General features: G+C 42.9%; 1 protein-coding gene across 3 annotated transcripts in view; it reads right to left on the bottom strand.

Annotated features, from left to right (window-relative positions):
- Nucleotides 1-27,359, bottom strand: part of LOC145348394 (potassium channel subfamily T member 2) — a 693,657-nt gene that overhangs the window by 155,746 nt on the left and 510,552 nt on the right. For 2 of the 3 annotated variants that reach the window (XM_080196607.1, XM_080196608.1), the window contains one exon: nucleotides 23,038-23,166. In XM_080196607.1, the coding sequence (XP_080052733.1) occupies nucleotides 23,038-23,166 (129 nt within the window). Of the gene's footprint in view, nucleotides 1-23,033; nucleotides 23,167-27,359 lie in introns of all 3 variants that reach the window. The other variant, XM_080196609.1, reaches the window with a different exon arrangement.

Raw genomic sequence — 27,359 nt, 5'->3', positions numbered from 1 at the left:
ATTGAGCATTAACAGAGGGGTATGTGAGAGTGGAAAATGCAGGCAACAGTTAAGGAAGCACAGCTGCTGCATATCTGCCAGAATGCCTCTGGTGTGCCACAAGGCAGTCAGTCATTGCTGAAGTGCAAGTTCATCTTGATCAGCAAAGCAGACCAGAGATCAGAGATTACAGGATTGTTTTTGATAAGGTGGCATATTTCATGAATGTGTCCAAACCTCTTCCAATCTCTGCAGAATTGAGGTGTCAAGTATCAGGGTTGCCATCATGGTCACCCAGATTTGTGAATATCCATCTCAGTGCAAGGCTGTATCAGTGAAAGGCTAGTAGCACAGACACAACTGTAGGACATGACAGTGGCTTTCTGTTTGCAAGTGGGAGCTTAGCTATATGTGTCCATGTTCATCAATCTGTTGCATTTATCAGTCCACAGTAAGGAGGAGGACTGAATAATGGAGCTTGCGCTCAATGCTGCCTTCTTGATAGGAGTGATCCAATTGGCGAGGAAAAAGTACTGCCAAGCCCAGCTTTGAGAGGATGGCTGGCCAGAGGTCCATGGTCCAGGAGAGCCCCAACAACTCCCAAAGGATGAGGAGGTTAGACCCATTGAGGTAACTTGCAAGACCAAGGATCTACTGAAGAAGATTTTCCTGTCTAGAGACGAGCAACAGAAAATACCATACTCGTCTGCACTTATCAAGAGAAGTGGTGGATCACAGCTGCAACATTCTGCAGGAGGATTTACTGGCCCGTGAACTGGGAGGAGATCCCCGCCAATGCTCCAAAAGTCACTATTGTGCTCAACTGTTTGCCTGTGAATCTTTCCAGGAAATCACAAAGGGACCTATGCAGCATCTCACAGTCCTCAACACATAAATATACCAAGAAACTGGCAGATTGCCTCCCCCATAAGGCTCACTGTTACGTGAAATTCACACTCAATGAAGCGAGTTAAGTCGCTATATTTCTGGGATTTGCAGCTACGTCTCTGATAGCCAAGTTCCGCACATGAGGACGGCCTCAATTGGGATCTTGGGTTCATGTCACACTATCTGTAACCCCCCGTGACTTGCCTGGGCTTGCAAAATCTCACTAATTGTCCTGGCTGGAGATAATACACACCTCTTTAACTTGTGCTTAGTCCTCTCTCTCTACTCACATTGTCTGTACCTCTAAGACTTGATTATCTGTAAAGACTCACGTTCCAACCATTATTTTGTAAACTGAGTTTGTATCCATATATGCCCTGTTTGTGAACACAACTCTCACCCACCTGATGATGGGGCAGTGCTCTGAAAGCTTGTGCTGCCAAATAAACTTGCTGGACTTTAAGCTGCTGTTGTGAGACTTCTTACTGTGCTTACCCAGTCCAACGCCGGCATCTCCACATCATCGTTTGCAGCTATCTCAGTATTCCCTAGAGTACTCAGTGCAACTGATTGCACACATATGGCTTCGAGAGCTCCAAGGCAGTAGCCCCTGGTGTTCATTAACAGGGAAAGCTTCTACTCCCTGAACGTTCAACTGGTGTGTGATCATCAGAAACACATCATGCACTTTTGTGCCAGGTACCCTGAGAGCTCCCATGACCCAAACATCCTGACTCACTCCCAGGTGCCTCCCATGTTCGAAACACCTCAGCGATTACAGGGCTGGCTGCTTAGGGATAAGGGGATACCCAAACGATGGCTCATGACAGCCCTGCAGTGCCTCTGAGGAGGGGTACAACGCAGTGCATAGGTCAACATGATCCATTATTGAGCAGATCATTGGCATCCTGAATATATACTGCTGAAGTTTTGATGGCCCAGGTGGGGCTCTGCTGCAATCTCCACACAGGGTGCCCACATAATCGTGGTCTGCTGCACCCTTCCCAACATCAAAGGGGTATCCCTCGTCAGAGGGAGACATAGAAGAGGCTACGAACTCCTCAGAGGATGAAGGGCAGGAACCTGAGGAGGGTCAGCTTCCACATGTAAACGCCATTGAGGGAGTGTGATGTGGAAGATGTACCCTTGTCACATTGATAGCCACATAGTTCCTGAAAGAATAAGGTGCAGGCAGCAGGACATGGCCACATTCCTCCTGTCCCTCAGCGCCATATCAGTGCATAGAAAGGCCTTTACAAACAGTGACATTTAGTGCAAGTTCTGTATTCAGACTTGCTATTTCAATCCTCATGATTCACCAAGCCCTTAAATTTGGAAAGGTCAGTGATGAACTGTGTATTTGATGCACTTGATGCAGTCATTGGAACCTTCATGAACACTGAGATGCATGCGCGATTGAACAGATCACCATGGCTGCATGTGTTGTGCTTTGGCATTCCAATGAAGGGAGCCCTTCTCATTTTGAGGAACAATTACAGCAAACTCTCCAAGACTAGTGAGGAAACCTAACTCCATATTGTCTTGTAAGGAGTAGAGGCTACTAACACATTCTGAAAACATTTCCAATCACGATTTTGATACATCTCCCTGACATAACACAAGGGTCAAATAACTTTCGTGACTCAGCTACACATTACATGAACGTGAGGCTCACAAAGGGAGGCTATCACTGGGTGACAACATGGCTCACCCTCGCAAAAGGAGGACATATAGATGCACATGCATGGCACATTGAAATGACAAAACCATTCTTATGAACAGCAAACAAATTTACATGGTACATGATATATACATTAGTAAACTTCCATGAGCTTGAAGTGACATCAAAGTTTCTTAATTTTTCTAACCCTAAACATCTTGGCACATCCCCAACATCTGCAGCAGAGTTGGAGGCAGCCTGTTGACTGGCACACTCTGTTGTCTTTGATGACTTTGGCAGAGCTGAGTTTCTGCAGCATTCCAGATGTGATGTTAAAATGTCAGCGAGACAATCAGTGGTAATGTGTCCCCGCTAAAAGCATGTGAGCTCTCTGAATAATTTAACCCTTTGAGTGCATGATGCCTTTATGAGTGAGAGAGATTTGAGTGAGCTGAAGGTTTTGACTTATCCCGGAGGAGCGAGTGAGATCATTCAACCTCTCAATGCACTGCACGGCATATCTCGGGTGGGTGCCCGACAATCAGACTTCCCTTGCAATTGCTTCCCAAACTGGCAAAGTGAGGCTGGTGGGCCTCCAGGAGCCATTCCTTGGATAGAAGACATTGTGGTGGACTCCACAGATGAGGGCATCAAGGAAGCCATTGCTGAACCTTAGTGCAGCTGTTTTCTTGCGTGCAGCCATCACAGAACGATTCCTCCATGCAACTGGGCTGGTGAGAGTGAATGTGGGTGTTCGGGTGCATTTAAATCTGTCATCCAGACCTTCGACATAGTAATGGTGGGACAGATGCGTCATCTCTCACCATGCCCTGTGATTCTAAGCGTTACTCACCAATGCACAATTAATGAACTTCAGAGCGAGAAATCGGGTTCAAATTTCTGCCTCATCACCCAATAGGAAACGTGCCTCAAAATTCAACCACGACCATACTTGAGGAGGGAGTTTGCATCAACATTCACTGTGAGCACAAATGGTGACGCAGGTGCAAAATGATGCAAGAGCTGGGAAATGAGAATCTTGATGGTGTAATCTCATCTTCAGATGTTCCCAAGTCCCTGGCCATGATGCGTCAAGGTTCCTGCCCAGGAGGATTGGGAACCTCATTTCCATTCTGAAATATACTTAGCAGGTTTCCCCGCTCTATTCTCTTGCCACATCAGGAATTCCCTGGTTCACAACTAGTTTTTGAAATCTTGGTCCAAGCAATGGGAATCCACCGGGGGTGCACAGGGAAATTTAGTCCTTAGGGGGAGGGGGATACAGCACTGCCCAAGAGGGGGCGGAAGGCCGGTTGGCGGTGGTGGAGGGGCCTACTGCCATTCTGATCAGGGATTAGTGGGGGGAGGAACGGGGACAATCGGGGCTGGCCATGGGGAAGCTCGGTCCTATGGGTGGGGGCGGGCCTTGTGATAGCCCATAGGCCCCTGTGGTAGCTGGGTGTGGTGCTTTTAAATCCAGCTGAGTGACAGCCCTCTTCCACTAGAGACCTGCACGTGCGCAATTGCACCCTCCGCTGGTCTTAGCCAGCATTTGGGCAATTTATGCCCCAACCCATCCTACAGGGGAGAAACTGCTTTTGAGGATGCTTTTGTCTCAGTGGATAAAATAGCAGATTTGGCCTTGCCCAAAAAAAGTTTTCATGCATGTCCTGAACTTAGAATATTTTTGGTAAGATTGCCCCCTAAGTCTCCAAAATGGGAATTTCCACCCTTTGATTCCAGTTGTACAAATCTTTCATTATTTTTATGTTTAATTTAATCATATATTTTTGTTATTTGGAGTCAGTTAAAATAGTACAACAATCTGACAGTCTTAATGTTTTCAGATATCTGATACCCATGTTCACATAGTAAATTGATGTAACAAAAGAAGTTAGATGAGGTTCTTATTCAGTCAAAACCCATCTACCTGCAAGAGAATTAATATCAGACTCTTCATCACTAAAAATAAAGAATAATTTATTTAGTAATCTGTTTTTAAATTTCAACCTTCTTAATTCCCATCCCATTGTTCTATTTCGTCTTCTATTACTAACTATACTGACACCGACAGCATGGGATCAATTCTTATACGAACTGAGGTTATTCAGGCCCATCTGCTCAACCTTTCCCCTTGCCTGAGGCATGTTGATCCTCAGGTTAAATCACTGGTAGTTAGCTCTCCCCCTCAAAGAAAGGGATAGCGTATGGTCATCTGGGCTTATCCATCTGGGCTTATGGCAAACTTTACCTTTAATACTGCACATGGATGTATTATAGAGTCATAGAAGTTTATAGCATGGAAACAGGCCCTTCGGCCCAGCTTGTCCATGCCACCCAGTTTTTAACTGCTAAGCTAGTCCCAATTGCTTGCATTTGGCCCATATTCCTCTATGTCCATCTTATCCATGTAACTGTCTAAACGCTTTTTAAAAAACAAAATTGTACCCATCTCTACTATTGCCTTTGGCAGCTCGTCCCAGATACTCACCAACCTGTGTGTGAAAAAATTGCCCCTCCGGATACTTTAGTATCTCTCCCCTCTCACCTTAAACATAAGTCCTCTAGTTTTAGACTCCCCTACCTTTGGGAAAAGATGTTGATGATCTATCTCACCTATGTCACTCATTATTTTATCGACCTGTCTCAGATCACCCCAAAGTCTCCTCTGCTCTGGGGAAGAAAAGTCCCAGTCTATCCAGCCTCTCCTTATAACTCAAACCATCAAGTTCCAGTCGTATCCTTGTAAATCTTTATTGCACTCTTTCCAGGTTAATAATATCCCTTCTATAATAGGGTGACCAGAATCAGCTTTGACAAAGAGTCATCTGGACTCAAAATGTCAGCTTTTTTCTCTCCTCACAGACGCTGTCAGACATGCTGAGATTTTCCATCATTTTCTCTTTTGGTGGCCTTACTAATGTCTTGTACAACTTCAACAAGACATCCTAACTCCTGTATTCAGTGTTCCAATCAATGAAACCAAGCATGCCAAATGCCTTCTTCACCTGTTAATCCACTTTCAAGGAGTTATGAACCTAAACTCCGAGATCTCTTTGTTCTTTAACTCTCCCCAATGCCGTACCATTAGCTGAGTAGGTCCTGCCCTGATTCGATCTACCAAAGTGCATCATCTCACAGTTATCTATTGTTGATTTATTACTGAGCTGCCATTTTAGGAACAAAAGTAGTGTGAAATTTTCACAAACAGCAAATCTTTGAACTATGGCAAACAACTATTCCATAAATATTTTGAAGTCAACTTGTACTTTCTTTAACATTTTAATATATTCATTTTTCTATACTCATTAGAACAGAAAAGAATTATACTAACTTCATGTGAACTGCATAAAATTATTCAAACTTCATATATGCACAGACTAATGTTGTTCACTTTGAAACAAACCAGATTCTCCAAGCCAGCTTTCAAATGCAAGGCAAGTTATTTATTATCTAATTTACTCTTAAATCTATTACAGAACAAATGTTGTGTGTCCAATCTGATTTTGCAGTCAAGCATAATTCAATGTGTAATCGACTTCATAAAATGGGCACAGTATACCTTACACAAGTGAATTACCACGAACTACATATTTAAGAATGTGTTTTGCCCTCACAGTTCATGAGGAACTGAACGTGAAAGCAGATACTTTCAAATAAATTATTTACGGAATCCAATTTTTCCGTCAATTGTTAACTCTATGTTATAGAGTTACTCTTTTTTTTATTCATGCATGAGATATGGGTGTTGCTGGCTGGCCAGCATTTATTGCCTATTCCCAATAGCCCCTTGAACTTAATTACTTGCTAGGCCATTTCAGAGGGCAGTTGAGAGTCAACCATGTTGTTGTGGTTCTGGAGTCACACGTAGGCCAGACCAGATAGGAACAGGAGATTTCCTTCCCTAAAGGATATTAGTGAACCAGGAGGGTTTTTCTGACAATCAACAATGGTTTCATGGTCGTTGGTAGATTCTTAATTCCACAGATTTTTTTTATTGAATTCAAATCCCACCATCTGCCATGGTGGAATTTGAACACAGGTCCCCAAAACATTAGCAGAGTTTCTGGATATATAGTCTAGCGATAATACCACTAAGCCATTGTCTCCCCTTGAACTTTCTCAATATACCCTGTTCACTGCAAAGACCCGACATAACAATGTTGAAAATATGCAATATTCCAGAATAAATGCTGGTTATTCAATAGGTATGATTTCTTTCTCTGTTAGCACTCGTCTTCTGGTAGTAATGGTTGGGCAGGGCAAAGGTTGGCCGTTAACTTGTTGTCCAGATCATCCTGAATTTCTGTGTGTCCATTTTCCAGCAAAAGAGACTCAAATCCAAGCAAGTTAAACAAGGCAACCACATGAAATGACACATCACCTGTCAAATTTTCCAATGTTACTGCATCAGTAACATTGATATTTTCAGCAGAGCTTCAGTGTTGCTCAGCAATGCTGCAGACAAAAAAAAATGTAAGTATTCACACCAACATAGGGACCACAGACTGCAATGGCCAGCCAAGTCCCTGACCACTGGGTTGGGGGGGGGGGGCGGGCGGAGGCGGGGAGCTTTAATGACCTCTGAATATCCCCAGCATGGCCATCACTTCTGGGATGTTAGCAGCGCCAGTGACAGAATGTCAAAAATCAACCCCAGAGTCTTGCAGGCAGACAGATAGCAGTACAACCACTGTGACGTTAGTAGGATTTGAACGTGACCTCATATGAATTCGTTCAAAGGTCTTTCAACAGGCAGGGAGAATATTCACCATACAAGCCCCAAATCAGCCACGACTCCTGACTCGAGGACCTCCTGACTCAGGCTGTGCCTCCCAAGCCCCTGCATCCATGAAGGATCCCCACCCCATCCCATAGCAGAATTGTCCTTCTGCATCCTGGAGGTTAGTGCCAAGCAGTGCTCATCTCCTTGCTTGCGTTTGCAATCCATGGCACCTGGATCACACTTCAAGGGACCAATAGTGATTCTTGCCCATGTGGCTTCCTGCTGAGGAGGTGGGAACATTCTGGGAGGGGGGGAAACCATCACTTGCCGAACTTGCTAATGAGATTGAAATCCAATCACTCTCAAGCAAATCAGTTTCACGCCCAGAAAAGATGAGATCCGGTTTGTGCCAGCAGAAAGGTAGAGTGAATGATTGCAAACCATTTTGCGCTGGGCGTAAAACTGGTTTGTAGGTGTGCACACTGTTTTCTGGGATTGATGTGATCTGTGCCAGACAGGGTGAGGTCAAAAAAATTCCACCCACTGCTGCCTTTACGTGCAGGAACTGCATCCTCTGCAGCATCACTGAACTCATTGCAGCCACAAAACTTAAAACACAGATGACTCAGTAAAATTCACTAGGGTGAGTCAGACTACTTGAGGTGGGCAAGAGGCCCAAACCACCACAATTATATCATCAATCTGGACAGAAATCTCCACTTATGTCCCAAAAGAAAGAAACAATATAGTTTAATGCTCTGCAACAATGAGTCATACTGATATTTGGATGTTTTAAAAAACTGCGCAGGCTAATGCAAAATAAGGCTAGGATCCTCTGTTGGATTAAAGGAATAGATGTTTTGGGAAATAATAGATAAACCAGAAGGACTTCATCTTCCACAACTTGTCATAAATGTGCAACTAACCTGTTAAGTTACACTTATATAAGGAACGCCACATATTCTTGATTTGAAGAAACTAATTTGTGTATCTTTGAATGCAAACAGCAGACAATATTTAGCACAAAGATAATTTGCATAAGAAGGATTACGTTTCTAAATTATGCCATTATTTCTGGGCGAGATTTAGCAGGCTGACATCATTTAATATGCTCAGCACCACAAGCCAGATCATTGGGTGAAGATTTAATGCTTGGTTCGGGATCTTTTATTTGAATGCCTTGCTTGAACCAAGAGGTCCATGTGACCGGAATAAATGGAGAATAATTCAATGAACCAATGTTCTCTCCAAGTCTTGTTTGTTTGTGCAAACAGTTTATACCTGTCTGGCAGGGGTGAACCCTGATCAAGCAGGTGGTTCACCCAGGACATGGCTAGCCCATTGCACTACAGGTGTGTTGATGCCTGCGATGGTATTTTGCCCAGGCTTGAGTAGAGTAAAGGATCAGGGTTGCCAATGAGATTAAACCGAGGCTTTATCCAATGCAATTTTTCAAAGCCATTTTGGCCATTTGGCTAAGGTGAAGCTTCAGATCAAGTCCCGGATGGGATGCAATGCCTCATCTTGTCAGCTTGTACCATGTTTGATTAAACCCAAGATGGGGTGCAACGTCTCATTTGGCTGGTTGGATCTTGATTGTTCCTCACGTGGGTATCATGAATTGGATTCAATTTGAATTGGGTTTTTTGGTTGGAATACTAGTACCAAAAGGTATGCAAAGAAAAATGGTGCACTGCACAGTCCCTTTAAGATAGGTGGGTGGCCAGGGCTCATTTGTTCCCTACACCGTACTTCCCCAATTTCTATGTGGCTGTGAACATTGATTAAAACCTTACACATGTTTTCAAAAATATTTGGAGACAACCGTTATAATAAACCTATATATAAAATTTATTCACTAAACTTTATAGCCTAGAGGTTACAGTGAAGGGGGAAGAGAGAGACACACACACAGGGGGATGTAGGATATGGAAATTATATTTCTGGTAAAGGATAATCCTGTTGTAAAAGGTGATCAGCCCAAAAGGGCAGCCACACAACAGGGTTAATGTCTGCACTATTTTGTTTATGCACGACACGCTTAGTAACACATTATGGTGTCACTTTCAGTGTTGCTGCAAATATAAATAGAAAACATGCATATAGATTCGAGGTAATCAATGCATGAAAATAACAGATGCCTGAAGGACAAATTCATAGGAAAGAATCATAGAATTGCTAAAGCATAGAAGGCAGCTATTTGGCCCATTTTCTTCATGCTGGCACATCTAAGGAACGACACACACTCTCCCCACATCACTTCTTCTCAGATATTTAGAGAATTTGCAAAAATACAGAAAATTTTATGGCACAGAAATAGTCTGTGTCGGCTGAGAAATGAGGGCTTCAGCCTAATCCCATTTTCCTGTACTTGAGCCGTAGCCCTGAAGACCTGGAGCTTGTTTATAACCAAATATGCATAAATATTGTACACTCCAAAGCAGAATTATACAACTGTTCATCAATTATACATGTTAAGAGGCTATGGGTGATTTTTTTTTTGCCCTTTATTTACTATAAAGCCTGAGTTTGACAAAGTCACTCAGAAGAAAATTCTGGCAATTCTGCCATTTTCTATCAACGTTGCTAAATTCACAAAATAAAGTGCAGCTGACCTGTTTTCAGAAAAAAAAGCATTCAACACATTGATTAATCAATTCTTTTTATATGTGCTATACTCTTTTATCTCTGCAAAATGACTTGAATCCAGCCAAAAAGATGGGACTAAACTCTCCTCTCTCTGATACATGGAATGTAGGCAAGCTCATATGGGGGAATTTTAACCCCCAAAAGGCAGATGTCTTTGAGTTGGGTTAGAGGTTAAAGTGTTCAAAATCTGAATCCCAACACCAGTCTCACTCCACTCCAAATGGTTAGGAATGGGGGGGGGAGTGATGGGCAAGCATTTCGTTCCAGGGTAACAGATGGGAAATTCAAATTTCAACCTCACATTAAACTGTGAGCAGCAGTCGTCAGGAAGGCTACCTTCTGGATTTTTCATGCTCCCTGCCTTCAGACCCACCAGCAGGGAAGCACAGAATGCAGCCCTTGGAACAGTTAAGCAGAAGAATTTTAGATTCCAGTTTATTGAATAATTGGACATTTAGATTTATAGGTACTGATGCCAGCTACGCTGAAACATCCAAGTTTGCCTTTTCTTCTGTGGGGCAATCATCAGAATTTAATATAACTTTCTTTCCATTGCACTTCTCATGAAAAGAAATGCATCTCAAAAAATATTACTGTAAGGGAGGCAAGGAACTAGTGGAAAACAAAAGAAGGGATTACTGGGTTTAGCCAATGGCTTAATAAATGGGATGGATGCATGGTTAGTTTAATATGAGAGAGAGGAGAGGCAAGAAAAAAGATTGGAGACTGAGAATTCCAGAGGGTCAAGAGGTGAGGGCTGAAAAAATGTCACCAATACGGAACAAAAAAGCTGAGGGATCATGGAATAGATAAATGATGACAGACTGACTGAAGAGGATTGCAGAGATCGGGTGGTGTAAGGCCATGTAGCAATTTAGATGCATGTGCAATGATCTTAAAAGAAATTTGTAAGGCAAGAGGAGCTTCTCAGTTGTGGTTAGGGGAGGACGATGTGAGTGTGGGGCTTTGTGTGGATGAGGGCATGAACATGGCAATCTAAATTCCTGCATTTATGGTTTGACATTGAATTCACCTGTTCAAACTTACACTTATCAATCCTTGTGCTGCTAATTCCTCAATTCTTCAATCTGATTGGTTAAGGATCTAGATAGGCTGGGTGAAATGGGCCAGGAAATGGCAAATGGAATTTAATGTTGGCAAGTGCGAGGTGGTCCACTTTGATAGGAATAATGGTAGGAAGGCCTATTACTTACGTGGCGAAAAACTGCAGCAGGCGATGGTGCAGAGGGACCTCGGGGTCCTTGTGCATGAGTCGCAAAAACCCAGCCTGCAGGTGCAGCAGGTGGTCAGGAAGGCTAATGGGATGCTGGCCTTCATAGCGAGGGGGATTGAATATAAAAGTAGGGAGGTCTTGCTGCGGCTGTATAGGGCATTGGTGAGGCCGCAGCTGGAGTACTGTGTGCAGTTTTGGGCGCCGTACTTACGCAAGGATATTTTGGCCTTGGAGGGAGTGCAGAGGAGGTTTACTAGGCTGATGCCGGAGTTGAGGGGGTTGAGCTATGAGGAGAGGCTGAATAAACTAGGCTTGTACTCGTTAGAGTTTAGAAGAATGAGGGGAGATCTCATTGAGACGTATAAGATGATGAATGGGATGGATAGGATAGAGGTGGAGAGACTCTTCCCGCTCAGAAAGGACAGTAGGACTAGGGGGCACAGCCTCAAGATAAAGGGGGGGCGGTTTAGAACGGAGTTGAGGAAGAACTTCTTCACTCAAAGGGTGGTGAATCTCTGGAATTCTCTGCCCGTTGAAGTGGTGGAGGCTACCTCGCTAAATATTTTTAAGACGCGGGTTGATGGGTTTTTGATAAGAGAGGGGATTAAGGGTTATGGGGAGAGGGCGGGAATGTGGAACTGAGCCACGACAGATCAGCCATGATCTTATTGAATGGCGCGGCATGCTCGGAGGGCTAGATGGCCTACTCCTGCTCCTATTTCTTATGTTCTAAGGAGATACAGGCAGAAAAGAACATGTACACACATACTAACAAATATTTGTCTCATTTTTTAAAAATTCTAGATGTCCAAGAATAGATGATTCTTAGAGTAGCAATGATAATTAAGTATTGACACAAGTGTTGTAATATCCCACAGAATCTTGATGAATCAGATTCAGATGCTACTAATTAATTATTAGCAATGACTTTTGAAAATCTCTAATTATGGGCTTAAGTCATTAAGGTGATGTGTCAAGTTCAAGGGAAGTTCACTGGTCGATTTTAGAATTTGTGACAAGTCAGTTTATTCTCAGGGAAGGATTGAAAAACTCACTTTACAGTTTGCAACCCAGAGAAAGTAACCATAAAACTAAAACTGATTTTCAAGGTTTGGAAAGACAAGATAAGAGTTCATGCACTGGAGAATAGGAATATAGTTTGATCTCTTCTGCTCTAATGTAGACCAAAATAGACTTTACAAGAACAGATAGTAGGATGAAATGACAAGTCATATAATCATCAGCATGGGTAATTCTTGCTTTTTGTCAGTATTCTCAAAATTAGTACTTTGGACTATGGTCAATGTTCTTTTATTCACCAGAAGCCTTGCATTACTTTGAAGCTCTATTGGAAAAGACAACGGGTCCAAATTTGATGTCAAAATAATGCATTTACCATCTTTTATGTGTAAATGTTACAGCAACTTCAGGCTACAGCAACTTCAGATGCATGGTGCAATATGGGTATCCAAACGTTGCTGTACAAAATTTGTTGCTTCACTCTAAGCTTTGTGAAAACAGAACACTGTCACTGTTAAAATGAACTGAATATCATGAATCATAGAATGTTTACGATACAGAAAGAGGGCACATGGCGCATCGTGTCTGCACCTGACAAAATGCAAATCATCCAGCCTAATCCCACTTTCCAGCATTTGATCAGCAGCTCTGCAGGTTACAGAACTTGGGGCGCATCATCAGACTCCTGTCTGCCTCTATTCCCCTTTCAGGTAGTGAGTTCCAGACCCTACAACCCTCTGGTGAAAATAATTCCTTCATCACCCATCAAATCCTTCTACCAATTATTTAAAACCTATGCCCCAAGGAACTGACTTCTCTGCTAAATAGGCTCCTCCCATCAATTCTATCCAGATCCCTCACAATTTTATACATCTCAATCAAATCTCCTCTCAGTTCCAAAAATAGCCTAGCTTAACCAATCTCTCTATTTGCTGCAATTTCCAATCGTGGCAACATCCTCGTAAATCTCCTCTGCATCCTGTTGAATGCAATTATATCCTTTCTGTGAGGAGGTGACCAGAACTGCACACAGTCCTCATATTGGTCCCAACTGATGCTTTACATTGTTTCAATATAACCTCCCTGCCCTTATATTCTATGGCTCGGCAAATAAACAAAAAGATTCCTTGATGCCTTCTTAGCCACCTTATTGGACTGCTAGAACGTAATACCTGAGAGTGTGTCTTTCAACTCTAAGTTGCTTATTGACATCAAATGACTACCTTCAGGAATGACCACAACTCACTGGAAGCTATACGGAGGGCCAGGACTAATCTTATATGATATAACTATTCATTCCAAGGGATTAACCAAATAAGAAATTCACGACACAAGGAACAGAGGTAGGCTCAGTTATAATTGCATTCCTTCACTACTCGTCTACTGTAGTCTACAAATAATTAAACCTATTTGAGCAGCTTAATAAAGCAGTTATTTCCATGTGACTGTTAAAAAATGTGTATATGGTGTGTTTTTTTCCTTTTATACATTTCATTTCTCTGAAATAGTGAAGAAAGCCCACCAATGTCTCTACTTTCTCTGGAGGCAAAGGAAATTTGGCATGTCCACTACAACTCTCATCAATTTTTACCAAAGCAAAATGGAAAGCATCGTTTCTGGAGGGACTGCAGCTTGGCATGGCTTTTGTTCTGACCAAGACTGCAAGAAACTACAAAGGGTTGTGAATGTTGCCCAGTTCATCATGCAAACCAACATCCCATCCATTGATTCCGTCTACACTTCCTGCTGCCTCGGGAAGACAGCCAACATAATCAAGGACAACACACACCCCAGACTTACTCTCTTCCACCTTCTTCCATCAGGAAAAATATATAGAAGACTGAGATCATGTACCAACAGACTCATGAACAGCTTCTTCCCTGCTGCCATTAGACTTTTAAACCTTATATTAAGTTAATATTTCTCTACACTCTAGCTATGACTATAACAGTGCATTCTACACTCTCACCTTTCCTTTCCTATGTCTGCACAGCACATAAGAAACAATACTTTTCACATTACATGTGACAATAATAAATCTAATCATATTAATCAAATATAGCCTTCTGAATTTGTTAGATGGTGGAAAGATATTCATAACTGATTGTGATTTGCTATTATACTGAGGTTATATTTTTGTTGTCAAAAATTTTAATGTTAATGATAAAATACTTACCTATAACTGGAAGAAATGGTTGCAATGATAAATTCTTTAAAATATTTGTGATTCCATACATGTTACAAGGTACATTTAAGATATGTTGTATCAAGTATATAATGTTTTGCTTACAGGCAAAAAAAGAATTATTTGACACTGGAACAGAGTGTGTATACTAAGGTCCAAATTCAACCCATGTAAATTGTGAATAAACTGGAAGGCTGCCAAGGAGGATCTTGTTGCAGTCCTTCCATAGCTAACCAACCTAAACACTGATATTTTAAAATGTTAGATTAGCTCTTTTTATTCACAAATGATTGCCCTATTTAATATTGAACAAACTAGGTATGTAATTCAATTAATAGACCTGTCTTGTCTTTCACAATTCTCTCAGCTTCTGCAGATTTTCTATCACCTGCCTTGGTGTCTCCAACATATTTTCTTGCAGACTGCTTTAGGTGGCACATGTGACATTAGCAATGCAATAGCAACTTTCTTTTAGGGGGGTTTATTGCTGCAAAGATATTAATTCATTCACTCTAGTGGGTCTTCTAGGAACATGACCACACATCCAACTTTTTACGTACATAGGGTTAGAGAAGAAGACCACCAACGCCTCTACTTTCTCAGAAGAATAAGGAAATTTGGCATGACAGCTACGGCTGTCACCATGCGCCATAGAAAGCATTCTTTCTGGTTATATCACAGCTTGGTATGGCTCCTGTTCTGCCCAAGAGCGCAAGGAACTACAAAAGGTTGTGAATGTAGCCCAATCCATCACGCAAACCAGCCTCCCATCCACTGACTCTGTCCACACTTCCCATTGCTTTGGCAAATCAGCCAGTATAATTAAGAACCCCAAATCTCAGATATTCTCTCTTCCACCTTCTTTCTTTGGGAAAAAGATACAGAAGTTTGAGGTCACGTACCAAATCGACTCAAGAACTGCTTCTTCCCTGCTGCTGTCAGACTTTTGAATGGACTTACCTTGCATTAAGTTGATCTTTCTCTACACCCTAGCTATGATTGTAACACTCTCTTTCCTTCTCTATGAACAGAATGCTTTGTCTGTATAGCGTGCAAGAAAAAATACTTTTCACTATATGTTCATACATGTGACAGTAATAAATCAAATCATTCAGCTCACAATATCTAAGCTTCCCCTCTGACAAGCAATCAAATCAGTTCTATTCCACTGCTCTATCCCCGTGGCCTTGTAAGTTTATTTTCTTCAAGTACCCTGAGTACCAAGTTGCCTTCGAGGTTTGTTTGATGTCTCAATCGTGAGATTTTGAAATTTGTAAGTTTCAACATGAACCATTTCCTGATAATTTTTAACTATGTGCAGATCCCACTTACTGTCATGCATGGTGTTGTTGTCCCTATGCAGGCTGCTTTTGGTGTCTATTCTGTCTATAGCCATATGATATGATACATCATACCATGGACAGTGTTAACCATTGCTCTGTTAAGCACCTTTACATTACAATGGCATATAGATACTTACAACATCATATAGCAGCTGTGGGCAATGAAGTCTAGATATTACCATTTGCAATGAAGAAATGTTCTTCCTCAGCTTGCCCAAAGCCTTAAACTTAGGTCCATTAGTCCTTGTGCCATAAGTTAACTAGAACAGCTTTTCTTTATTCACCTTTCTTTAGTTGCATAGCCAAAACTGTCATAACCATGTAAAATTTCTATCTCATTTGCTCCAAAGAGAGCAACCCAGTTTCTCAAACCTACCTTCTTAGATAAAGACCCTCATCCCTGGAAGCAACCTGAAAGATCTGCAGAGCACCTTCTCAAGGTCAACATCCACATCACTGAAGCATTAACCACGCTTGATCAGCTTTGGTGGGTGGGCCACATGGTCCGCATGCCTGACAAGAGACTTCCACCTACTTGGAGTTTTGACATGGCATGCAAGTCCCAGGAGGGCAGAAGGAATGTTTCAATGACTCCCTTAAAGCCTTCCTGATATAGTACAACTTCTACACTGGCCCAAGACCACCCAAAGTGGAGGAAAAGGATCTGGAAGGTGCTGAACACTGTGTTTCATCACTGACATCAAGCTGAAACCAAGCATCAACAGCAAAAGGAACACAGGGCAACTCAGGCACCCCAGCCATCTGCTCTTCCAACCACTGTTCACCACGCCTGTGACAAAGGTAGGTCACACATTGGACTCCTTAGGCACATTAGAATACAATTTTAGTGTGAAAGTGAGTCATCCTCGAATCCGAAGGGCTGTCTAAGAAGAAGGTATGTGAGAGAGAAAAAGGGGGAGCGCGCATGTGTGCAAAAGGGAGAGCGAGCGCGAGAAGGAGCGCGCGTGTGTTTCAGAGGGAGCGCGCGTGTGTTTCAGAGGGAGCGCGCGTGTGTTTCAGAGGGAGCGCGCGTGTGTTTCAGAGGGAGCGCGCGTGTGTTTCAGAGGGAGCGCGCGTGTGTTTCAGAGGGAGCGCGCGTGTGTTTGAGGGAGAGTGCGTGTATGCGACAGGTAGGTGCGAGAGAGAGAGAGCATGTGTGCAAGAGAGAGTGTGTGTGTGTGTGTGTCTGTGAGTGTGTGCAAGATAGAACGTGCTTGTGTGAGGGAGCGGGAGATCAAGGGTGCGATTGTCCCAAAAAAGTAAGTGCTGAATTTTTGTAAAAACGGGAGCAACTCCCGCTGGTTTTTTCAACAGGAGTTTCAAAATGAATCTCCCACACTCTTGAGCACTGCAGAATGCCGCAGCGTGAATCATGCTGAAAATCTGCGGGAGGCTATTCTTGTAGGAGAGGCCGGCAGAGTAGTGTTGCGCGGGCCATTGCGCATGTTCCAATATGTCAGAGCCATGATCAGCGCATACTGGTCTGGTCTCCCAATCACTGGCCAGTATCACAATCGCACATCGCTGCCCCTCCAATCACCCCACGCTGTTTGATGGCTACCAGGATCTCTCTGGGCCAGCACCAAGTGAGACACCCCTTTCAAAGGGCCATTGGGGTGGGGGGGAAGCTACCAGATTTGGAGATTTCAATCCCGGACTCGCAAAAATGATTCAAATCCAGATTTTAATATTTAAATCAGCTCTGCGCTGATTTCAAGTGTGAGAGAGATCAAGGGGGTGATTCTCCCACCCCACCACGGTAGTTTTCTAGCACAGCGGGTTGGGACAATCTCGCAGCCAGGTATGTGCAGGATTTGCATGTACATTCCCGCCGCGCCAGCCCCAGATTTCTGGCACCATCAGATCTGCACTGGAAACCAGCAGGAACACCGGGCTGACAGTACAGGGCCACTGTGTGTGCATAGAGGCCTGCTGGTTACAGCCTCCCGGGCGGGAATAGGCCCCGCCCGAAATCTAATGATATTTATGTTGGCGGCCCCTGTATTGCACAGAGTGTGGGAGACGCTTGTCTGAAATCCCACTGAAAAAAACCCAGCCTGAATTACTCCAGTTTTCTCACAAATTTAACACTTAGAATTTCTTTGGGAGAATTCTACCCAACGTGTGTGACAGGGTGTGTTTTTGAGAGAGAGTGGGGGGTGGAATTTTCCCATCCTGCCCGCCATGGGAATTGTAGTGGGTGGAGGTGGAACATGCAAAAGTCCTTTGACCTCGGAAGGGAATTTCCAGCCTGGGGGTGGCTTGAAAATCCTGCTGTGCGTGTGTGTGAGCGAGGTGGAATGTATGTATGTGTATGTGAGAGCGGGACAGAGTGCACACGACAGCGGGTCAGAGCGCACGCGAGAGAGGGAGAGCGCACGCGAGAGAGGGAGAGCGCACGCGAGAGAGGGAGAGCGCACGCGAGAGAGGGAGAGCGCACGCGAGAGAGGGAGAGCGCACGCGAGAGAGGGAGAGCGCACGCGAGAGAGGGAGAGCGCACGCGAGAGAGGGAGAGCGCACGCGAGAGAGGGAGAGCGCACGCGAGAGAGGGAGAGCGCACACGAGAGAGCGAGAACACGAGAGAGCGAGAACACGAGAGAGAGAGAACACGAGAGAGAGAGAACACGAGAGAAAGTGAGTGAGAGAGTGCGTGTGTGTGTGCGTGTGAGATTGTGTGTGTGTGCGCGCACATGGCACTAAGTGACTGTGTGAGAATTAGTCATTTATCTCCCACCTCCCCTGAGCAATAAGGTTGGACAAGTCTGTGCAAGATATCTGGAACCCTGTTGCATTCAATTTGTATCATCCTCATTGTTGTTCACACCTCTTATGTTTGGCACAATCGGCAAATTTTGTATTCCAAGTTCTGTATCCCAATATCCAAGTCATTTGTATATATCAAAAGCAGCAGTGACCCTAGCACAGAACTTTATGGAAAGCTCAAAAAGTAACCATTTACAGTGACATGCTGACCCTGGACTTCCCCCTCGAGTCTTAATTTTGTTAATCAGTCCTTTATATGGCATTTTGTCAGTAGCTATTTGTTGAAATCCATACAGACAATATCCATTTAATTTCCTCCTTCAGATCCCTCTGTTACTACATCAAAAAATTCAATTAGTTAAGTCATTCTTGATCAATGAATGAATATTGGACCATTGGCCTTTACTGTATAAACATTCACTTATTTCTCAGCTTGGAAGTACTGGATTAATGTGCATCATCTCTGCTGATTGAATTGTTATCCTCGCTTGTATTTCCCCAATATCACCTAGTACTATAATTTGCAGTTCAATGCATTTATCTGATGGCCAGTACCCAAAATGCCCAACAGGTTTGGCAGGTAGGCCATAAGTGGTAGAGCTGCAAAAGCGAGGGCTGCAAAATTGCTTTCAAAAGCAAAAAGCAGCAGTTAAATCTGTCAATAGCCTGTGCAGAATATGAAATACGTGCACATAAATGCAGCTAAAAGTGCCCATAAATTACAGACAGACACACCTTTTCCCTACATTGCAATTCATATTCATGGACTTTTTACACCACAGAAAGAGGCCCTTTGGCCCATCCTGCCTATGCCAACCGTCACACATTTATCCATCTAATCCCATTTTTCTGCACAAACAAACAACATAAAGCAAAAACAAAACAAAACTAATTGCTGGATTAGTAACCCAAATATAGTCAGCCTTGCAGCAAATTCATCTCAATACAAAATGTTAGTTTCTCCTAGCTTTCTGTATTTATATCATCAGATTAACAAGAACTGTGTCCTTACACAGAAGTATACATCAAGTGATGCAGGTTAGGTTGAATGCCTTGGTAAATTTGCCCGTGTGTCAGGGGAACTAGCAGGGGTTATGGGTTTAGGGTCTAGGTGGGATTGTTTTCGGTGCGGGCTTGATGGGTCGACTGGTCTCCTTCTGCACTGTAGGGGTTCTACGTTTCTGTGAGGTGAAACTGTTTATCAGCTGGGGGCATCTCAATATAAAGTGGGAGAAATTATTGCAACAGGGTGTCCCATGCACACAAGATGACAGAATGAGAAGAAAGCAAAAACTGCAAATGTTAACTATTGGAAAAACAAGAAATGCTGAAAACACAAGTCAGGCAGCATCTGTAATGAGAACAAAAGATAATACAAGAATTAATAGGTCGGGTGTGATCTTTATTGCAAAACTGAAGGGTATTACAGATGAACAGTATTTAAAGGGGTATGAGCATTGACAACACTGTCAGTCAACGAGTTGAAGATTACGTGGGATGGGACTCGAGAGTCTCTCTGAGCATATGATCAAAACCATAGCAGAGTTTCCTTAGTACAGAATCAAATCCCAGCACTCTGAACATTAAAATCCAGCTCTCAGCTGTTTATTATTCATATGCCAGCCTGGTTTCAGCAGATTTGTTGTCTAAAATATTAATAAATGCTTTGTAATCTCATGACTGAAACTACAGCAATTCTCCCAGGAATAGCATTATCATTTCTGCAGCAAAATGCAGTGAATGCAGGATAGTTGCCTCATATAAATGATGTCTTCAAATTTAATCTCAGTTCATTGCAGTATGACTGATGGAAAAATTGCCCAGTCATTCCCATTCCACCCAAGACTTGCAGAGCCACTGTAAATAGCCATGGCTCGTTTAACAGTCATTAAAAATAAGCTTGTGACTTTACAGCTTTGGCTACAATGTGCAGAAATGGCAGGTATAGAAAGTGTACCAGAAGTCAGGAGTCATCTTTTGCAAGATGAAAAAATTGGCAGAGATGTTACTGAGGAGTGCTTGTGTGAGGATGAGAATAGAGGTGAACGAGGATTAGCTGAGGGAAAACAACTCGGGTTGCAAACTGACACTCTGGCTTTCTCACTTCCTTGCTCTTATTGGGATCTTCATCAAAAGATTGGGGAAGATCTGCTGCAGGGTCTAAATCCTGACCCCCATTGCAGAATTCAGCAGGGCACCATAACGTGGGCTACAGTCTGTAGGTTGTACCACACTACAACCCCAGATCCGTCTAGCAAACAAGAACATTGTTTAAGCAACCAAGAGGTGTGTTCCATGATGGCTACAGCATTCCCTTGGCACTCAATTGTGTGGCAATTGGGCATAGGTCACATGACAGAGATTTGTGCCATTTGTGCAGAGGGTGCTTCTATTTCCCTTGCGGCCAACGTCCGAGTCCTGAGTTTGCTGAAGAAATGGAAAATTGTACCAGTACATTACAAATGTATTGTGACAGCTGTCAGGGAACCTGGTAGAAACCTGAATGATTCAAGATGATCTCTCACCAGTTGGACATTGATAGAGTTGCAGTTTTTCCTATTCATGAAGGTTGCAGGCTGATTGAGAGGTGTCTTCATGATTATGCACTTATAGTCAACAAAAACCTGCGTAAGTGTGCAATTGCAGGAAATCTTGCAGCCCTTGTCCGCTGACTACTAGCATACGTCAAGACTGTAATGTAATTGTTCCTGGAAATGAAGATGGTGACCTTCTTGATATAGAAATGGACAGATGATCAATTTATGTGATTGCTGTCACCTGCTGCATCCTGTACTAAGTTTGACTCCAAAAAATAAAAGCCATAGTCAATTTGATGATCATAGGAAATGCATATAGCCAACAGGAAGAGTGGTGTGTTGTAAGGAGTTGCATAAATCTCCAATGATCTAGGTAGATGTACCTTCAAATGTCCCACTACTTCATGTGTGGTGTTTGGTTATGTCTTTTAATTTAACCAATATCTAGTTATGTTTTTCTAAAATGTTTCCAAGTCCCACTGGTTAATGCCAGAAGAAAAATCAATTTCCTAATTGCCTTTCCTTTACTGCTGCTAAGCTGCTAACAAAATCTTCAAGAAATTATTATGTATGCTCAAGCCTCTGGATAATTTTTGCTTAGATGAGCTGATGTAAAATATTAATCCTGTTTGTTATATTTTCTGTGAAATGCAAAATCCATCTGGATTTACTGCAATCCAATTTCAACAGTAAATAAGATGGATACCATTTGTAAGCAGTGGACAGGATTTAGTGACCTCCCCTGTGTTTGGTTTTTGGGACATTTGGTTGGTGAGCGAAGACACTATTGCTTTCCTGTCTCTGCCCTGGGGGGGAGGTTTGGACGTGGGGGTGTTCAGCACGTCAAGGGTGCATAAAGCAAACCGTTGCAGGGTTACTTGCCAGCTCTCAGGTGGTCCCTCATTCAAAGGTGCTAAGTCCCTGATTGAGAGATTTGACATTGGAAAGGGGACCCACTAAGAACCACCTTATTGTCCTTGCTGTCAAATGCCCTATACTGCCCTCCTCTACAAACCCACCTCCATCTTCATTCACCAAGACTGGGCCTTACATTGATGTATTGCTAGCAACAGCCACAGCCTCCCTGGTGGAGCTGCTGTTTAAAAGGCAGCTTATGATGGCAGACCTTCTACCTTGAAGCCCTTAATTATGATGGCAGACCTTCCCTAAAAGGGTGACGTGGGGTTCTAAGACCCCTAATTGCCTTCATATAAAATATTTCCCAATGAATCTCTTTCAAGTAAATAAAAACAGATGCTAAAACTGAATACAGAAACACAAAATGTTGCCTTTATTTTAAATTTTAAATTCAGAACTGATCTTCAGTTATCTCATATGATTATGCTGCCAAAGATTGCTGAGTTGTTGCTGAAACTGTATTCAAAGATTAGAATCATAGTCATAGAGGTTTACAGCATGCAAACAGGCCCTTTGGCCCAACTTGTCCATGCCGCACAATTTCTACTACTAAGCTAGTCCCAATTGCCTGCATTTGGTCCATATCCCTCAACACCCATCTTATCCATGTTACTCTTCAAATGCTTTTTCAAGACAAAATTGTACTTGCTTCTGCTACTGCCACTGGCAGCTCAATCCAGATGCTCATCATTTTCTGATTGAAAAAATTGCCCCTTTTGACTCTCATCTTATCTTATCTTATCTTCCCCTCTCATCTTAAACCTATGCCCTCTAGTTTTAGACTCCCCTTATCTGCGCCCCTCATTATTTTACAGACCTCTATAAGATCACCATTAAGCCTCCTACGCTCCAGGGGAAAAATGTCCCAGTCTATCCAGCCTCTCCTTATAACTTGAACCATCAAGTCCTGGTAGCATCCTGGTAAATCTTTTCCGCACATTGAAAAAGCCAAAGGAAAACAAATAGTTATAATATATTCCTGTTCGTTTAAATTCATCTGCTGGAGTCAAAATGAAAACAATTTGAATTGAACGATTTCATAAAACTACATCAGAAGCATTACTGTATACTTTCAATCTGAATAAACAGGTGCTTTCAATTATTAGTATGTTTACCAATTAGTAGATGCACTTACCTCTGATGTTGTGAGCTTTTGTGACTCTGTCCGATAAAGACCAATGGGAATGTCGCCTGATGAAGAGCAAAGCTTCTGATAAAGCCGCCCATATGTCCTGATCCACAGATCATCCTCTGTGATTTTCATCTATATGAGCACAAGAGATGAGACTGTTCAATACATATGGTCCCAACATTATCCTACAGACTTTTCTGCACTTGCCCAGATGCATTGCTTTTACTGAGTCTAATTAGAGACAATGATGGTTTAAGTAGAATCAGAATGAGGGTAAATTTAGGTTAATGAATTATCATCACTAGATTACTGGGCTCCTTCAGACTTTAATTTAATGATGTCTTTTACTTCTGCACAATCATAATTTTTTTTTGGCGACTACAATGAAAGGTAAGCAAGAGCGGGCAGAACTTTCTCATCTCACCCACCACAGGAATTGTAGTCGACGGGGCACGGACCATGCAAAGGTTTGTTGACCTCGGGGTGGGATTTTCCAGCATTGAGGCGAGCAAGGACGGAAAATCCCGTGGAGGCTCTCTCCTACAATATACCTATATTTGACTATTTTTAATATCAAAATTAAATCTTTTTAAGAGGATTAGCTGGATTAAGTGGTATCATTTGGTGAATAATTTATAGATGTATAATGCCCAAAGGGCCAAGAATAAATTTCATTAGGTTAACTGTGGTACTTTCTAATGAAACCTTTACATGGATTAAAGTGTAGCAATGCAAGAGCTCGTCTGATGCTTTACTGCATTGTATTACTGCAGATCCAGCCCTAGATTTTTTCTCTTCATTTTCTGAAGGCTTAGACCACAGTAATTCAAAAATAAAGATGGACAAAGTGTGCCATTTACTATAATTCATATTTCAGAGATTCAAGATAATTAACTGACAGGCTGACAGATCATCAACCAAATAACTATGATTAGCAGTCCAGCTGTTAACCGTCAGGCGTATCGCTAGTCATCTCAATCAGCAGCCGGAGCTTGTGTTAAGTTAGCCACGCTGTTTTACATAAAGCAATAGTTCATCTCACTGGGGCATGCATATGCTTTGATAAAATGAGCTGCTTTTTTTTAAAACTTAATTTTGTCAATTTCTTATTTTTGTGCAGCACACAAAATGACACAGTTTGACCAGGCAGATGCATAAATATTTTAACTAGATTCAAATCTCGCACTTCATCTGTTTAGTATTTCAAGTTATTCTAGAGGAGGGAGCAGGTAATTGTTGCTACGGGTCTAAATGAGTATAGTTTTTTCTGTTGGGCATTCAATCTTCCCCTCCTACGATAGTGCAATCCACAGCTGGGCATGTGAATCTTATTGTTTAATAGCAGCTACGTGACTGGGCAATTGAGAAGTATTAAAGGAACATTAGGAGCATTCAGTGAGCTGGCCCTTCCAATGTTGATATCAGTGCTGATACAGAACACATTTTGAGAAATCATAGACAGTGCAACATGCAATCTTTCCACCCATTCATTTTCAGAATTAATCTTGTGCATCGTCTTTTTGGGAAGTTTTGCCCAGGTCTTGGTTGAAGGGAATGGTGCAAAGGAGGCTAGGTTAGACTGGTTCATGTTCTAAATGAATTGGTGTACGCCAGTTGGGTTGAGCAAAGTAAAGCCTAATTTTTAGCACAGGCATCTTGACTGGGGGCTATAGCAGCCAGTGAAATGTCTCCAGAACATTCGATCTATGAGATTTTAACTTTCTGGTTAGCATATCTCAACATTGATTTCTACAAGAATAATGTCATGGGCAGTGTGAGTGTGGACATTAAATTCGTGGAGCAGAAGGTGTGTGGTTGGTTCGATAGATCAGGCTGCTACTGCTGATTGCAGGAAAATACAAAAGTAATGATAGTGGGAATAAACTCAATCCAGAATTACTGACCAGGAGCTGGAGGGTGATGGTGTAGTTGACATAAGAACATAAGAAATAGGAGCAGGAGTAGGCCAACTAGCCCTTCGAGCCTGCCCCGCCATTCAATAAGATCATGGCTGATCTGTCGTGGCTCAGTTCCACATTCCCGCCCTCTCCCCATCACCCTTAATTCCCTCTCTCATCAAAAACCCATCAACCCGCGTCTTAAAAATATTTAGCGAGGCAGCCTCCACCACTTCAACGGGCAGAGAATTCCAGAGATTCACCACCCTTTGAATGAAGAAGTTCCTCCTCAACTCTGTTCTAAACTGCCCCGCCTTTATCTTGAGACTATGCCCCCTAGTCCTACTATCCTTTCTGAGCGGGAAGAGTCTCTCCACCTCTATCCTATCCATCCCATTCATCATCTTATACGTCTCAATGAGATCTCCCCTCATTCTTCTAAACTCTAACAAATACAAGCCTAGTTTATTCAGCCTCTCCTCATAGCTCAACCCCCTCAACTCCGGCATCAGCCTAGTAAACCTCCTCTGCACTCCCTCCAAGGCTAAAATATCCTTGCGTAAGTACGGCGCCCAAAACTGCACACAGTACTCCAGCTGCGGCCTCACCAATGCCCTATACAGCCGCAGCAAGACCTCCCTACTTTTATATTCAATCCCCCTCGCGATGAAGGCTAGCATCCCATTCGCCTTCCTGACCACCTGCTGCACCTGCAAGCTGGGTTTTTGCGACTCATGCACAAGGACCCCAAGGTCCATCTGCACCGTTGCCTGCTGCAGTTTTTCTCCACGTAAGTAATAATCCTTCCTACCATTATTCGTACCAAAGTGGACCACCTCGCACTTGCCAACATTAAATTCCATTTGCCATTTCCTGGCCCATTCGCCCAGCCTATCTAGATCCTTCTGCAGACTCTCCCCACCCTCCGCACAATTTGCCTTTCCACCAATTTTGGTGTCATCAGCAAATTTTGACACCCTACACTCGGTTCCCTCCTCCAGATCATCTATATAAATGGTAAATAGCTGAGGCCCCAGCACCGACCCCTGGGGCACCCCACTAGTCACCATCCGCCAATCCGAATAGCACCCATTGACCCCCACTCTCTGCCTCCTATTTGACAACCAGTCCTCTATCCACGCTAACAGCCTACCCCCAACTCCATGCCCCCTGACCTTTTGTAATAACCTCTTGTGAGGTACCTTGTCAAACGCCTTCTGAAAATCCAGAAAGACCACATCCACCGGCTCTCCTCTATCCACTGCCCTAGACACATCCTCATAGAACTCCAGTAAATTTGTCAGACACGACTTCCCTTTAAGGAAACCGTGCTGTGTCTGCTCTATCAAGTAGTTCCCCTCAAGATGCCTCGCTATTTCCTCCTTGATGACGGATTCTAACATTTTACCTAACAGACGGACGAGGTAGAGGAGGTACAAGGTATCCTCATGGGAAAAAGAATGTGACTTCTGTTCCTTTGGTTCACAAGGAAATAATAAAAAAGTTGCACATTTTTGAGCATCCTGTTGGAAGGATGCTGGCAATTTGAAACAAGGGACAAAATTTTCATGTCATGGGTGAGAATCGGGAGACAGGATTAATCCTGCCTTCATGATCCCACCTCCTCTCTCAAGGCTGCCAGCAAGCAGAAACTTCTGGAGTCCAGGTCCTAAGTAGCCTGGAGGCAGGATGAGTCCAAAGTGGACAGATTAAAAGGCTGGCCTCCATTCCCAAAAAAATAGAAGCTTGGTGCTTTTGAGACAATCAACAACTTAACTATATACAGTTGAACCACCTGACCCCTCTAAATATCTCCTTATCCAATTCCATCACAGCCTCAAACCTTCACTCCCTTATCCCCTCACCCTTCATACTCATAACACCGAAACCTTTCACGACCATCATACACCTCGCCTTTCATAACCCTCATGCCCTTCCTGCACCCTATTATCCATTTTATCAATGGAAATGACAGTCCTATTATAAAAGTTCAAAGCCATTGAATAGCCCATAAAACTCTGAGGTAAATAAACAAAAACTTCAGAGCAACTATATAAATGATGCAAATCACTTATAAAATCATCAGGCAATTAGGTGCAGCTAAGAGCTCATAAGACTCCCCGAGTAAACAGACAAATTTCAGAACTGCTATCTCAACGAGTGTCTGGACTGAACACATACTCTTCAAAGTGGCTGTTAAAACAATGCAAAGCTCTTATAAAACAATTAGGCAGTTGGATTGCAGCCAAGAGCTCATAAAATTCCCAGAGTAAACAGGTAGACTTTAGAACTATTATCTCAACAGGAGTTTGGAGGGGGAAAGATGAAACATTTTAAATTTGATTATCATTCTAGGTTACATTTTCGATAGTGTGAAGTGTGCTGTATGGGCTGGTTTTTCTGGGCCCTCCATGGTAGGATTTCCTG

The sequence above is a fragment of the Carcharhinus amblyrhynchos genome, chromosome 9 (genome assembly GCF_965287045.1).
Source record: "Carcharhinus amblyrhynchos chromosome 9, sCarAmb.v2.hapA, whole genome shotgun sequence".
Classification (NCBI taxonomy): domain Eukaryota; kingdom Metazoa; phylum Chordata; class Chondrichthyes; order Carcharhiniformes; family Carcharhinidae; genus Carcharhinus; species Carcharhinus amblyrhynchos.
Note: the sequence above shows the minus strand (reverse complement) of the source record. Positions and strands in the feature narration are given on the sequence as shown.